Source organism: Saccopteryx leptura, chromosome 2 (assembly GCF_036850995.1).
Source record: "Saccopteryx leptura isolate mSacLep1 chromosome 2, mSacLep1_pri_phased_curated, whole genome shotgun sequence".
NCBI classification, from domain to species: domain Eukaryota; kingdom Metazoa; phylum Chordata; class Mammalia; order Chiroptera; family Emballonuridae; genus Saccopteryx; species Saccopteryx leptura.
Genome location: NC_089504.1, coordinates 270372191 through 270385485, shown reverse-complemented (window position 1 = coordinate 270385485; position 13295 = coordinate 270372191). Strand labels below are relative to the sequence as shown.

Below are 13295 nucleotides of genomic sequence, written 5' to 3'. Positions count from 1 at the left end.
TTATGTTTCGTTTTGCCATCTGACAAAAGGACTAGATCTATAGGGATTCTACCCAATTTAAATGCTGCATATAAGAAATATATTAATAGGATTTTTTTATTGATGATTTTATTTCATGATCTTTCTTTGTTCACTTCTTTGATCTTAAACTTTTATAGATGGTTAAAGTAGAAAGAGAACTTTAATGATCACTTTACCTTTGGTCTTTCCCCATTACAATTTCACCATTCCCGTCTTTGCAAAAGTAACCTTATGAAACCACTGTTTTCATTGGGTTGTTTCTTGTACAAAAATTTGTTTTCCAGACACTGGAGAATATAGTTTAGACTGTTCTTCCTGGCATTCAAGGCCTGTGAGAACTGACTGACTCTAAGTGTGTAATTTTATTTTCCTCTTTTCTACAATATGACCATTTTTGCCCCCAGCCAGAACAGTTTCCTTCCAATCCTATTTCTAATATCCTTTTCCTAATTTCTATATAGCATTTAAAATCACCTTATTTTTATTTCTTTCTGTGACCAGTTTATCATATACCAACTAGTGACCTGCCTCTATTTTATTGTATTTTGAAAAAAAGTTTTAATGTTATTTAATGTTTCATGTATTTGGCTTATCTCCTCAGATAAACTATAGACTTTTGAAGCTAATGACTGTGCCTTTTGATGATGTACCGTATTTCTCCATGTATAAGACGATCCCATGTATAAGACTTACTTTAATCTTGGGGCCTGAAATTTGAAAAAAAAAGTATTACATAAAGTTATTGAACTCAAGTTTTATTCATCATAAAATTTATACAACTCTTCATCACTGTCAAAACTCTTTATCCATTAGCTTGTCCTCATCTGTGTCTGATGATGAATCACTGTCTTCAACAATGAGTGCAAAAACAAGTGCAAAAAAGTGAGAAATGCAAGTAAAAAATATAACTACTGTATAAGATGCACCCAGTTTTTAGACCCCAAATTTTTTAGAAATAGTGCCTCTTATACATGGGGAAATATGGTATATCCTTTTTAGCTCTCATGCACGTAGTGGGCATACAGTAATAATTTATTGAAAGGTGGAGTAGTGATTTTGTAGCTTGCTATCTGTTCTGTTGAGGTTGCTAAAGTGAATTGTTAACTTTTGGAAACTGATAGATCCAATGACGTCAATGAATAAGAAGGTACATGTAGGAGATAGGGATGTTAGACACACTTGGTTATATTTTCAAAGACGAATGTAATGGCTATATTATCACATAAAGTACTCTTTTTCCCCTATAAATTTTTCTCAACATTTCTTTCACCAAAATTACAAGCAGTTCTTATTTTTTTCTTTTCTTTTTCTTTCTTTTTTTTTTTTGACAGAGAGAGAGAGAGAGGGACAGATAGGGACAGATAGACTAGAAGGAAGAGAGATGAGAAGTATCAATTCTTCGTTGTGGCACCTTAAGTGTTCATTGATTGCTTTCTCATATGTGCCTTGACCAGGGGGCTACAGCAGACCAAGTGACCCCTTGCTCAAGTCAGTGATCTTGGGCTCAAGCTGGTGAGCCTTGCTAAAACCAAATGAGCCCACACTCATTCTGGCGACCTTGGCGTTTCAAACCTGGGTCCTTCGCATCCCAGTTCAACGCTCTATCCACTGTGCCACCGCCTGGCCAGGCACTTATTTTTTTCTTGATAATGGAACAGGGAAAATGAATTTATAATTGTCAGACTGTATTAAGGAAGACTGCGTGCAATAGAGTCTAGACCAAGGTCTTCCACTGCTCTTTCTGACCACAAACACTCAACCATTCTGAGCTTCCCTTACTTTATCTGTAAAATTGGGATTATAATAACTTCTTATAAGTACCCCATGGCAGGATGAGAGATAAAGTTGAAATGATTTGAATTCTGAAAGAAGAGACTGTTTCTATTATATGTCTGTTAAAATACATTGCTAAATGTTTTTGTATCCTTAAATATTCTCCTTAGATTTTAAGCTTTTAGGGAGGCAAAGGTATATCTGTTTTGTTTATTTTAATGTCGTCTAGCCGAGCACCTCATGAAGTATTAAATAAGTATTTTTGAAACATATCCTAAAAGTATAAATTAAATCCATTTAAAACAATTATTATCCAGTCCAGTTGCTGTTATTACCAATGTCTTCAAGTTAAGTGTTTTTAAAAAGTAGCCTTCTCTCTTAAATCAAACATTTTTTCAGGCATATTGAAGTTGTATTTCACAAGTGAATTTTTCTATTTGCAAATGACACTGAATTTATCTATACAGTCTCTCTTGTTTCATTCCTCTCTTTGTCCTTCCTCTCTCTTTTCTGTTCTTCCCCTCTCCATTCAACTAGCACGCTAGGCAGTGAATGTAAAGATGAATAAGGTGCACTTCCTGTTCTCAAGCAGCTTCCTGTCTGGCAATGCTGGTCTGCACGAGGACTTGAAGTACCAAAAATGGTGTCTCAGTAACTGTTAATCATGACATTTGATTAACCACGATATTTTTCTTCCACTCCTGGGGGAAACGTGTTTCCTAGTTGGTCTAATAAGGTGTCTGACAACCAAAAGGTCTGCTTTGAGGATATAATAAAGTAAAGCTTTGGGTCTCCAGTTATCCTTTGCAGCATCACCTTTTTAGTATAAGGATCCAGATAGTATTGCTTTCTGGTTAAAAATGCCAAATGGAGATGTCTTTGGAGTGTATCTAGTCTAATGTCTTTACTTTACTGGTAGGGAAAAACTAACATCAATGGATGAGAAGCTAGGATTATTCTTTTACTGTGAGTTGTATTGAAATATGCCTTTCTGTGTTCACTGATCTTTTTGGACATTTTTGTAGCTAACGGACTAATTTTTCCACATTACGGATGTTCAAATATTTAAATTTCTTTCTTTCTCCTGTAAATCATCTCTTTTCTAGATTAAACAAGCTTAGTTTTAATAATTATTGGTTAGAGGGAGGAGTGTCTTAATTTTTCACTATTATTGGCAGTTCTTCTGGTTGAATTTGAACCTGCCAATCCCTCTTAAAATATGTACTGTATATTTATAAAGTAACATTAATATAGTTTCATGATGAGAGAGAATGACTTGTGTTCCCTCACTCCCTACAGTTTATTATTATACTGTATTTTAGTTCTCTGTGCTAAATTACTCTTGAGCTGTCTGGGATAAATATAAGACTGTGATTGATTGTTGACTCAATTACTCATTTGTTACAGAGTTTTATTATAGTTGCAACTACAGTTCTGAACCTGAATTGTTACACTGGAAACTATCCAGCTGCTCATTAATTTTTCTTTTTAAACTTTTTCAATGTTATGATTTATTTACTTGCAACTTTTCCTTGCTTTTTCTTTTGATTTTCTTTATTTTTGATTGTATTTTTTTTTTATTTTACATTACAGACAAACAGAAACTTCTTTCATCTTCCCATTCTCTGATTTATGATAAATTTAGCTTCCTTTGGCCTGGCATTTGCTTCAGCAGGCAGTCTTCCTTCAAGTACCTCCCTGATTGATGTGTAATCTTTGATATCTTCCATTAGCCTCCAGGATCACTAAGTTCAAGGCCCCCTTGGAACCTAAGGAGCCCTGCCGAGGAGCTGAAGGCCTTCAGAGTCCTTGGGGTGATTGACAAGGTAATTCTTCAGTGCCTCTTCAAGAGTTCAGTCATAAATCGACTGCATGCTGACATTATGTCTTTGAAGCTTTGGATCTTAAGGATATGAAACAAAAGGAGAAAATGACTCAAATGCATCTGCACTTTAAAATAACAAAAGCAGAAGAGAAAAAGCTTTCATCTAAGCAATTCATATAAGGTCATGCAAAATATATTGGAGCTAAAGGAGAAGAAGCGTATTTGTTGGCATTCAGTCGAGAAGGGGTTTGGTTTTTTAAACCTGTTATAGCAGGATAAAGATATACTTTGTGTTAGTTACAGAAACTTGGGAGTCTAGTTGTTTAGCAATGACAAATATAGTCAATCTAATAGTCAAACAGAAAAATGGCGTTCTTCCAACTACTATTTATTGAGCACCTACTAGGTGTCGGACCATATATTAGGCATTTTATATTAAACAACTTATTAAATCTTTCTCACAACTCTGTTGTTTGCATCTTGGTGGCAAAGTGATGTTTAAAACAGGTTAAGTAACTTGCCCAAAGACCACATAGCTAATTAGGGTAGTGCTGGAATTAAAAACTATCATTGTGACTTCAAAAACTATGCTTTTCCTAATACACTTAACTCTCCTACACACACACACACACACACACACACACACACACACACACATTTTGGAATAAAAATGCTAAGAAAACAGAGATATCTGCCATTGAGTTCCCCTCAATTTGGTGACATCTCAGATATGCCAAACATTAACAGCCTTTTAAAGAGTTTAGAAGTATAATTTAAAAATCATACACAATGACCTGTGTTTTAAATATATTTGATCAACCACTACTTTAACCTTTCAAAGTCAATGAAAGTGCCTTAGTTAATATTAAGATATAACATAGTTTTATATCTTTTTTACATTAACTGTTTTTTATGAAGCACCTTGGTGGTCATTTGTAACTTACTGTTTACTGAGTACTTCTTGTGTTCTAAAGGATGCATGGGAGTCCATGCTAAATTGAATGATAAGGAGTGTATCTCAGGTAATTTAGACAGTAATTCATGCTTTAGGTGTTCCTAAAGGAACGTTAGCTTGGATATTACATGCAGCTGTCAGTCTCTTACTAAATTCTTACACTGTTTTTCTCAGATAAATTTATATGACAATTTTGAACTTAATTCTAAGCAATAGGACTTTGTAGCCTGAAATGATGCCTTAACCATATTTTCTCTAGCTTTTCCAGTGTGGAGAACATTCAGTTTGAGAGTACAGAGAAGCAAAGTAGGAATTGAATAGTTCCTGGGTTCTTGGATTTCTGTGCGGGCAAATACATTTTTTTTTTTTTTTTGTATTTTTCTGAAGCTGGAAACAGGGAGGCAGTCAGACAGACTCCCGCATGCGCCCGACCGGGATTCACCCGGCACGCCCACCAGGGGGCGATGCTCTGCCCATCTGGGCGTTGCTCTGTTGCGACTAGAGCCACTCAAGCGCCTGGGGCAGAGGCCAAGGAGCCATCCCCAGCGCCCAGGCCATCTTTTGCTCCAATGGAGCCTTGGCTGCGGGAGGGGAAGAGAGAGACAGAGAGGAAGGAGAGGGGGAGGGGTGGAGAAGCAGATGGGTGCCTCTCCTGTGTGCCCTGGCTGGGAATCGAACCCGGGACTTCCGCATGCCAGGCCAACGCTCTACCACTGAGCCAACCGGCCAGGGCCAAATACATTTTTTTGATGTACAGTGTCTGCTCCCTCTCTTAGATCTGTTTATTGTGACCAAGTGTGTCCTTTCATTACTATGCTCTAATTATGAGTAAGTCACCTTGAAGTCCTGATTTATTCAACTAAGGACTTTTGACAGTGGAGGAATTCCTGAAGTCTTTGATGAGGCATAATTTGTTAGTGTCTTTACTCTGTTAACCTGGGAAGTGAATTTGGTGTTTAGAAGGTGACATTTAACTTTTCTAAGTAGAGATAAGGAAATATGTATGAGAGTCAAATAAGCTTTGCAAATCATCTTTTAAATTTTGTAACATAGTCTCTATTTAGCATGATTGTGAATATGTAGATTTTTAAAAATTTGAATTGTTTTTAAGATAAATCTCTATCCATTGTACTGAGGAATATCTAAAATTTGGGTTTTACAGATTTGAAGTTCGGAAGAGAAATGTTGAATAAATTCAAATGGCTAGAAAGCCTGTACAGAACAGCTTCTCTGACTCGGTCTCATTACAGTGTTTGTTCTATATGAGTTATTTTGAGTGTTATTGTTTATTAACTTTGGAAAATAAAATTTCACTAGGACAGGAGTTTATAAACTTTTATATAGAAAATAGATAAAGCAGATTTGTTCATTAATATCTAGACCTTAAGCTCTTGAGAACAGGACTGTGACTTTCCTGTTCACCTCTGTTTAGCACCTAGAATCATGGCTGGCACATAATGGGTGCTAAATTAAATACTTAATGAATGGATTGAAATTTAAGATTAACTTTAAATACTATATTATATATAGAGTGACACCTACTGGTTTAATGTGAGACAGCTGTCTAGTACCACTGTTCAGGACACTCGGGTGTCTTTACCCAGATGGACAGTCATTCCATAGCTGTATCTTGGTCTAGTATTCAGAGGTAAATAAGTGACTTTTTTTTTTTTCCTACAGTGACAGAGAGAGAGTCAGAGAGAGGGATAGATAGGGATAGACAGACAGAAACAGAGAGATGAGAAGCATCAATCATTAGTTTTTCATTGTGACACCTTAGTTGCTTGTTGATTGCTTTCTCATATGTGCCTTGTCTGTGGGGCTACTGCAGACCAAGGTCGCTAGCCAGCGACCTTGGGTCCAAGCTGGCGAGCTTTTTGCTCAAACCAGATGAGCTTGCGCTCAAGTTGGCGACTTTGGGGTCTCGAACCTGGGCACTCCGCATCCCAGCCCGATGCTCTATCCACTGTGCCACCGCCTGGTCAGGCAATAAGTGACTTTTTGTTCTTTAATTGGGATTAGAAAATCTTTCATTAATGTATATGCAACAAGGAATTTAAGCATTAGGGCTCTTGGGTTATAAATAAACTGGTTTGTATTTAGGAGCAGGAATGATAAGGCTAGTGAAGGCCCTCCAAATCGTATCATGTACAGAACAGCTGAAAAATGAGTGATAGTTAACCTGGTAAAAACACATGTGGTGTTTATATTTTTGAAGGCTCTCCAGTATAGACTATATAATGTGTTGCTCAAATCTTGAGGGTGAAAGGGGATGTTAATTATGCCAGAATAATATCTTAGGCAAAGCAGGATGTCTTACTTTCCTGGGAGAAAGGTTGTAAGGGATGAGACTTGTTTATTAATATCCTTATAGAACACAACTAAAACTAAAGTGAGTATGAGTTGTCAATATTTGTGTCAATGATTACAGATGCCTTTCAAGAATTAGAATCAACCAAAGGCAGACTGGTTTCCTTCATATCTTACTTGTTTCGTGTCATTAGAGATATTCAAGTAAAGGCTGAAGGATTATTGGTGGGGAGATTGTAGAAGGAATTAAAACATTGAATGAAGTTTCTGAGAAAGTTCACTATTGTATAACTTACCTATGAAAAGGATAAAAGAGTCCATAGGCTAGTAGACAGTATTTTACTAATATCAGTTGCCTGGTTTTCATATTGTGCTATAGCTACATAAGATGTCACTAGTAGGAGAGAAGCTGTACAGGGTACTTGGGACTCTGCTGTTTTTGCAACTACCTGTCTTTTCCCAGACCACCACAACACACACTCTTGGTTACAGCCCTGTTGAACCTGTAATGTGTACAGGGCATCATGTTACACACATGATGTACCCCTCTACCTGGAGTGACTTTTCCTTTTATTCTTCACTTAATTTCTTCTCATTCTTAATTACTTTCTTCTCTAGGAAGGCTCCCTTGCTTACCATTGCCATCTGATTTAAATATCTATTGCTGTGTTCTTTTAATGCCTTGAACTTAGATGTGATAGCATTCATCCATATTGTATGGTAGGATTTTTTTTCAATTACAGTTTATCTTCAGTATTATTTTGTTTGTATTTGTATGGTAGTTTTTTGATATTGTTTCTATGCCTCCTACAGTAAGCCTTCATATGCCTCAAGTAATCACACGTTTTTCTTCTTTTTAAAAAAATGAACATTTTAATCTGTTTTTGCACAGTGTTTATAGACATCTGTTAGATAGAAAATATAGTCTAAATCCTGTCCTCAAGATATATATCTTTGGAGAATGTCTCTACAACATATCAGACACCAGTTTCATAATTTTTTATTCTTGGCATTAGCATAGTGACTTGCAAATAGCAGATACTCAATATATATGTGTTGAAACCATTTATTCTGATTGGCCTGCTTCAGTACCATTTCTCTGCATGTCATTTCCATTTCTGTTTTCTCATTTATTCATTCATTCAGCAAATATTTATTGAGCTTCAGCTATGTGACAAGGGTGGTGTTAGCCACTGGACATATAATGGAGAACCAAACACACCTAATCTCTACCTGCTTAGAGTTTATAATCGAGTGGGAAATATAAGTAAACTGACAGTTACAGTAGTTGGAAAGAGCTTTGGGTGAAGGAAGGACAGTAGGCTATTGTGAGAACATATGGGTGGGGCACCTAGCTTGGGGCTCTCCTCTGAGAGTAAGCAAAGCAAAGAAAGGAGGGATGAGTAGGATTTGGCTCACAAAGAGTGTTCCAGTCCAAAGGTGTGGGAGACTCAGAGAGTCTGCTCTCTTTCTAGCTTCCTCAGCTTTTCCAATTCTTCCTTTTTGGTCACCTATATTCAGTCCATTCTGCAAAATGGCTGAAAACTTACCTCCTCCATAACTCATCTTTTCTTTCTTTGAGTCAGTTGTGCATTATTTTCACTCATGTAATTTTAGTTGCCTTAAATATATTGTTAACTTGTCCAAGAGGGCAGGAACTGTATCTTATATTTCTTTTTATTTTCCCTGATAATGCCTAACTGAATACAATGCTGTCCATGCAATAAGGAGTCAATAAATACTTGTTGAATAGTTGTAAAGTACAAATATGGGTTTTAAGTTGTAAAAGACAAAAAGAGACAATATATGGGTTTTAAGATTTCAAATACTCAGTGAGCCTGCACCTCAAAATATACTACACCTGCAGGATCAGAACAAGAGGGTGGTTTGAACTGAAAACTGTCAGAACATCCCTCCTCCTCCCCTTTCACCTCCTCTCCCAGGGTACACCTATCCATTGTTGGCAGGCACTGGGTTGCAGTCAATGAAATAGTTTGAGAATGAGTATTTTGCCTTTGTGTTTCATATGTGCTTTAAAATAATTTGGAATTTTTCAGAACATAAACACATTATATTCTTATACTAAATAAATTTTCTAGGTCATCTTAAAGCACCGATCCAGTACCAGAAGTTCAGCTCCATCTGCTATAAAAGTACAAATCCTATTAAAAATGTTTAAAAATAATAGCTTCCTTGCCCTTGAGGCATTTTCTTCTGAACTGCAATCAGACTGCCTTTGACATTGGCAGCTTAGTTGCATATGTATTGATTGACTTGAAGATGTAGCATCTGTGTCCATTATCATTGTACGATAGCATTCGTTAACTGAGTATACACCGTGCCAATTTTGAACACTATATAAAAACTATGTAGACATACCTGCTTCTTTTTAGGGATTTATATTAGTTTCTAGGGTCTATAAATTGATTCAAGCATATTTATAGAACACATCTAGCAGCAGAATGAAAATATTAAAGCAGGGTATGAGTAGACATAGTTTATATCAGCACTAGAGTATTACTGTATTTTTTCTCCATCAGATGCACCTGACCATAAGACACACCTAGGGTTTTAAGGAGGAAAATAAGAAAAAAAGTATTCTGAACTAAATGGTGTGTTAAAATATTTAATAAAATAACATATTTTTCTCTCCGTAAAACGCAATGGGCATTTTCCCCTCCGCTTTTGGGGAAAAAAGTGCGTCTTGTGCGAAAAATACAGGATTTTCTAGCAAATGCAAATAAGAAGGGATCTAAAGCTAAATACAACAGACTGTACTTTTAATTGAATTAATTTTTATCTAAATTTAAGTGTCAAGTTATTATTCCATGTGAGTTTCAGAATTCAAACCGAAGAGATAGTATAAATAGTTTCATTATGGAATTGAGTGGCATGAGCTGAACTTGGTCCTATAAACCCAGAACTTCAGAGTTTTAACCTTTCTTTAGCATAGTCTCTTTGTGGCCTTGGGCAAGTTGCTTCACAAAAACAGAAAACAGACAATCAAAACGCGAATGACAAAGGTATAGAGATCTAGCTTTTAAAGCCTTTGGATCTGAGAAGAGCCTCCTAAGTGGTTGTTTTTCCTAGCTCTTCAGCATTTCTGTTTCAAACCCAATTTTTTCCTGTCTTTTATATTCCACCTTCTGCTATATTTATATCCAGTTTTCTTACAAAGACACACCATGTCCTCTGGAAGCAGGTTTTATGAAGTAATAAATGTATAGGCTTAGGATTTGAAAATTACACAAAGTAAAACTCTTTACATATATATATATATGTATGTATAATAGACATTTCTGTGTTGGTTCTATTGTTCACTAGTCATTAACCTCACGTCCTAGCATGGGACAGCGTTGAGTAATTGACTCACATTCACTGACATTGGCTAATAGGAAGAGAAGAAATTTAAAATTCATGTTTATGGTTGCAATAATTACTTCTCTGACTGTTTTCTGTTGAATAACATGTATCTTGCATGCTGTAGGGCAGGACTAGATTTAGCTATCTGCCTGAAGATGAGTAATCCAGAGTTTTGGCCAAGTGACTTTTAGATGGGAAGGAGAGAAACGTATTTTAAATCCCTTTTCCTTTCTGATCCTGATACTAGTCTGTCAAAGAAAACAAACTTTGCCAACCATATTTCAGTGTCCTTTGGAGAAATGAAACAGTGTAGGCTTTGAATATTGAGTAAATGACTGGGATGGGCAAATCTGTTTGAGTACTGAGGTGGGCAGTTAGATACCAGCGGAGCAGGGATGATGGGCGGGTCCAGAAGGTCACTAGGGCGGGAAGCCCCGGGTGCCTAGCAAAACTGGGGAAACAAGGACCTCATCCACGGGGTACTCTTTCCTCCCCCAGAACAGCACTGGTCATGCGGTTTAGTCTCTCTGCCCTTTCCTCCGCTGGCACATTGCTTGTCACGTGGTGTACCTCCTTGCATGGCTGATATTAGGATCAGCTGCAATGGCTAATGACCCCCCGCCATGGTGCTGACCAGCCAGTGGAGACCGTGACCCTGAAAGGGCACACTTGGAAAGCTGATGAATATTCTGTTGAGAGCCTCCCCTGGGACCTTCTCTAAGATCCTCTCCTTAAAAACCCTTAGCGCAGAGGACCCAGTGAGCTCTCCCCCTTGGAGCATCACCACAGGGGTCCAGGCCCTCTCTTCTTCCTAAGCTCGAGGGCCCCTTTCTTTGCCTCTGTAACTTTTCTGAGCCCATTTCTTCTACAGCTCCCTTCTCCTACCTCTGAGACTTGCTAAATACACTTTCTCTTACAGATTGAGTGTTGCCTCTGAATTCTTTCTTAGTGTGAACTCAAGTACCATGGTTGTTAAAACCAGGGTCCCGTCTGACTCCACTGGTCTAACACCTGGTACCGTTTTCACCAACAGTACCACCAAAATATGCTCCTTTTCTTGTTCAAATTGTATGATTAATCATCTGTTTATATCATATCTTAGAAGATAAAGTTACTCTGGTACCATTTATTCTTTTTAGCCATCACAATGATAAACTATGATCCTTCAAAAATTACTGTAATTATTATTGCAGTTACTAGGTATATGAAGGCATAAATTGAGTTCACGTGGGGCAAACACACACAATACAGTATTGTGTTATGTTAAAGGAACTATTTTTCTGGTTGCCTTTAACAGGTTATGGATGGATTCAGTTTAAACCAGCGGTTCTCAACCTGTGGGTTCTCAACCTGTGGGTCGCAACCCACAGGTTGAGAACCGCTGGTTTAAACAGAGGACAGGACAAATGGGATTCATCGGCAGTTCTTATGGTATATGAATGTTTAATAATTCCCTAATTTCAAATTAATAACTAATTCCCTGGGGAACTTTTGAAGAACTTTAAAATATCTGGATTTAGATTAGAATTAATGTAAACAAAGTGTATCTGTTGCCATTTTCAAATCAAGAATAAAAAGGTGCATTTTGCATTACTTTCTAAAAAATTATTTTCTGTAATGATTTTTGTTTTAGCTGCATTTAAAATACTAAAGAAAAGGGAGAAAGTAAAGATGAAGTACAAGCAAAATTCATATTTGTGAATTTCTTTTAAGATGAGTATATGGCAGTGATTCAATATTATAATTGAATAGGGCAAGTTTTTTGAGATTCTTTTAAAAAAATATTTTAAAAGACACCTCAGTATTTTGTTTTTATACAAGGTAATGTGGTAAATGTGATCATTATTATAAATAAATGCCATTTTTTGAGTGGCCAGAAGCCAGGGTTTTTAATTGGTATTCTGTGGATTTTTTAAAACCTCATCTCAAAGTGCATTTTCCTTGGGTAACATTTGGGTTGTGGGTGTGATGGTTTCCAGAAAACAAACCTTTCAAAACAAAGTGTCTTATTTTAGGAATAAATAAAAACCTTTGTTACTATTCATAGACAGGCTGACTGAAACACCTTAAATTTTATTTTATTTTATTCATGGTATACTTATTTTGAATAAAATCAGAGGTGATTTTAGATGTGTGACTAGATCCCCTTCCTTTTAAAAAAAAAATCATCACATTTACTTAATTTACTTAAGTAAATTCCATTACAAGTAGTATTTGTCTTGTCTTTTTGTTCAGCCCTTAGGTCTCCTGTGACCTTGGGTACCTATTCGAAGGACGACTGATGGTTCCTGATGTCCTGTGTTTTCTGGTAGCTTGCCTGTTGCCTGCCTCTGGGTTTGTCATCCCCTTATGCTGACTTAGGCAGTATTTCTTCAGCCCCTTATGTGGGGGCTTTGATGCATATGTTCTGAAGGTGGCCACAGTGACTTTGGGTAGCAGCAGATGGTAAACCTTCAGGCTGCCACCGGCTATACTAGTGTTAGGTTGGAAAGTTAATGTTTGATGGAGAGTCAGTAGTGCATATGAAAGAGCTTTCACTGCTGAAATATCTTTTAATTAAGAAATTAGCATACTAAAACCTTTGCAAATGTCTGGGCATTCAAAGAAATCTAAAATTAGTTGTTTTCTTATAGAGAAATTAGTTATTTATCAGCTTTGTTTTGTGTTCTTTCCCCCATCCCTGCCCCAATTTGCCTGGAGTTAAGACAGGTAATTAAACTGAAATAGGGGATGTTTTTTTTTAGGAGTTAAAGGTGTTTGGATAAACATTTAAAGTATACTTTGAATTGTGGTATTTTGGATTTTAATAACTAGAAAGAAATGTGGAACTCCATTCAGAGCCGTAGATTTGGGCCGTTGTTTCCTACCTTTGGAGATATCTCTAGGTTATGTAGAAGCCTGAGGAACTCAGCTTGCCTCAAAGAGATATATGTATTTCTTCTTGTTCTGAGTTGGTTGGTGATTTTTTGACTGCCAGCAATCCACAAAGCATTACCTTTTCTGGATTGTTTGTTCACTTCACGATAATGTGCCGTATTGAAAGTTCTA

General features: G+C 36.8%; 1 protein-coding gene across 5 annotated transcripts in view; it reads left to right on the top strand.

The window, feature by feature from the left end:
• The window catches only part of RPS6KC1 (ribosomal protein S6 kinase C1), a 177942-nt gene that overhangs the window by 112666 nt on the left and 51981 nt on the right, over positions 1 to 13295 (top strand). For 3 of the 5 annotated variants that reach the window (XM_066361770.1, XM_066361767.1, XM_066361769.1), the window contains one exon: positions 3528 to 3620. The exons of 1 other annotated variant lie outside the window; for it this stretch is intronic. In XM_066361770.1, coding sequence (XP_066217867.1) covers positions 3528 to 3620 — 93 coding nt within the window. Of the gene's footprint in view, positions 1 to 3527; positions 3621 to 12557; positions 12582 to 13295 lie in introns of those variants that run through there. One more of the 5 variants, XM_066361771.1, reaches the window with a different exon arrangement.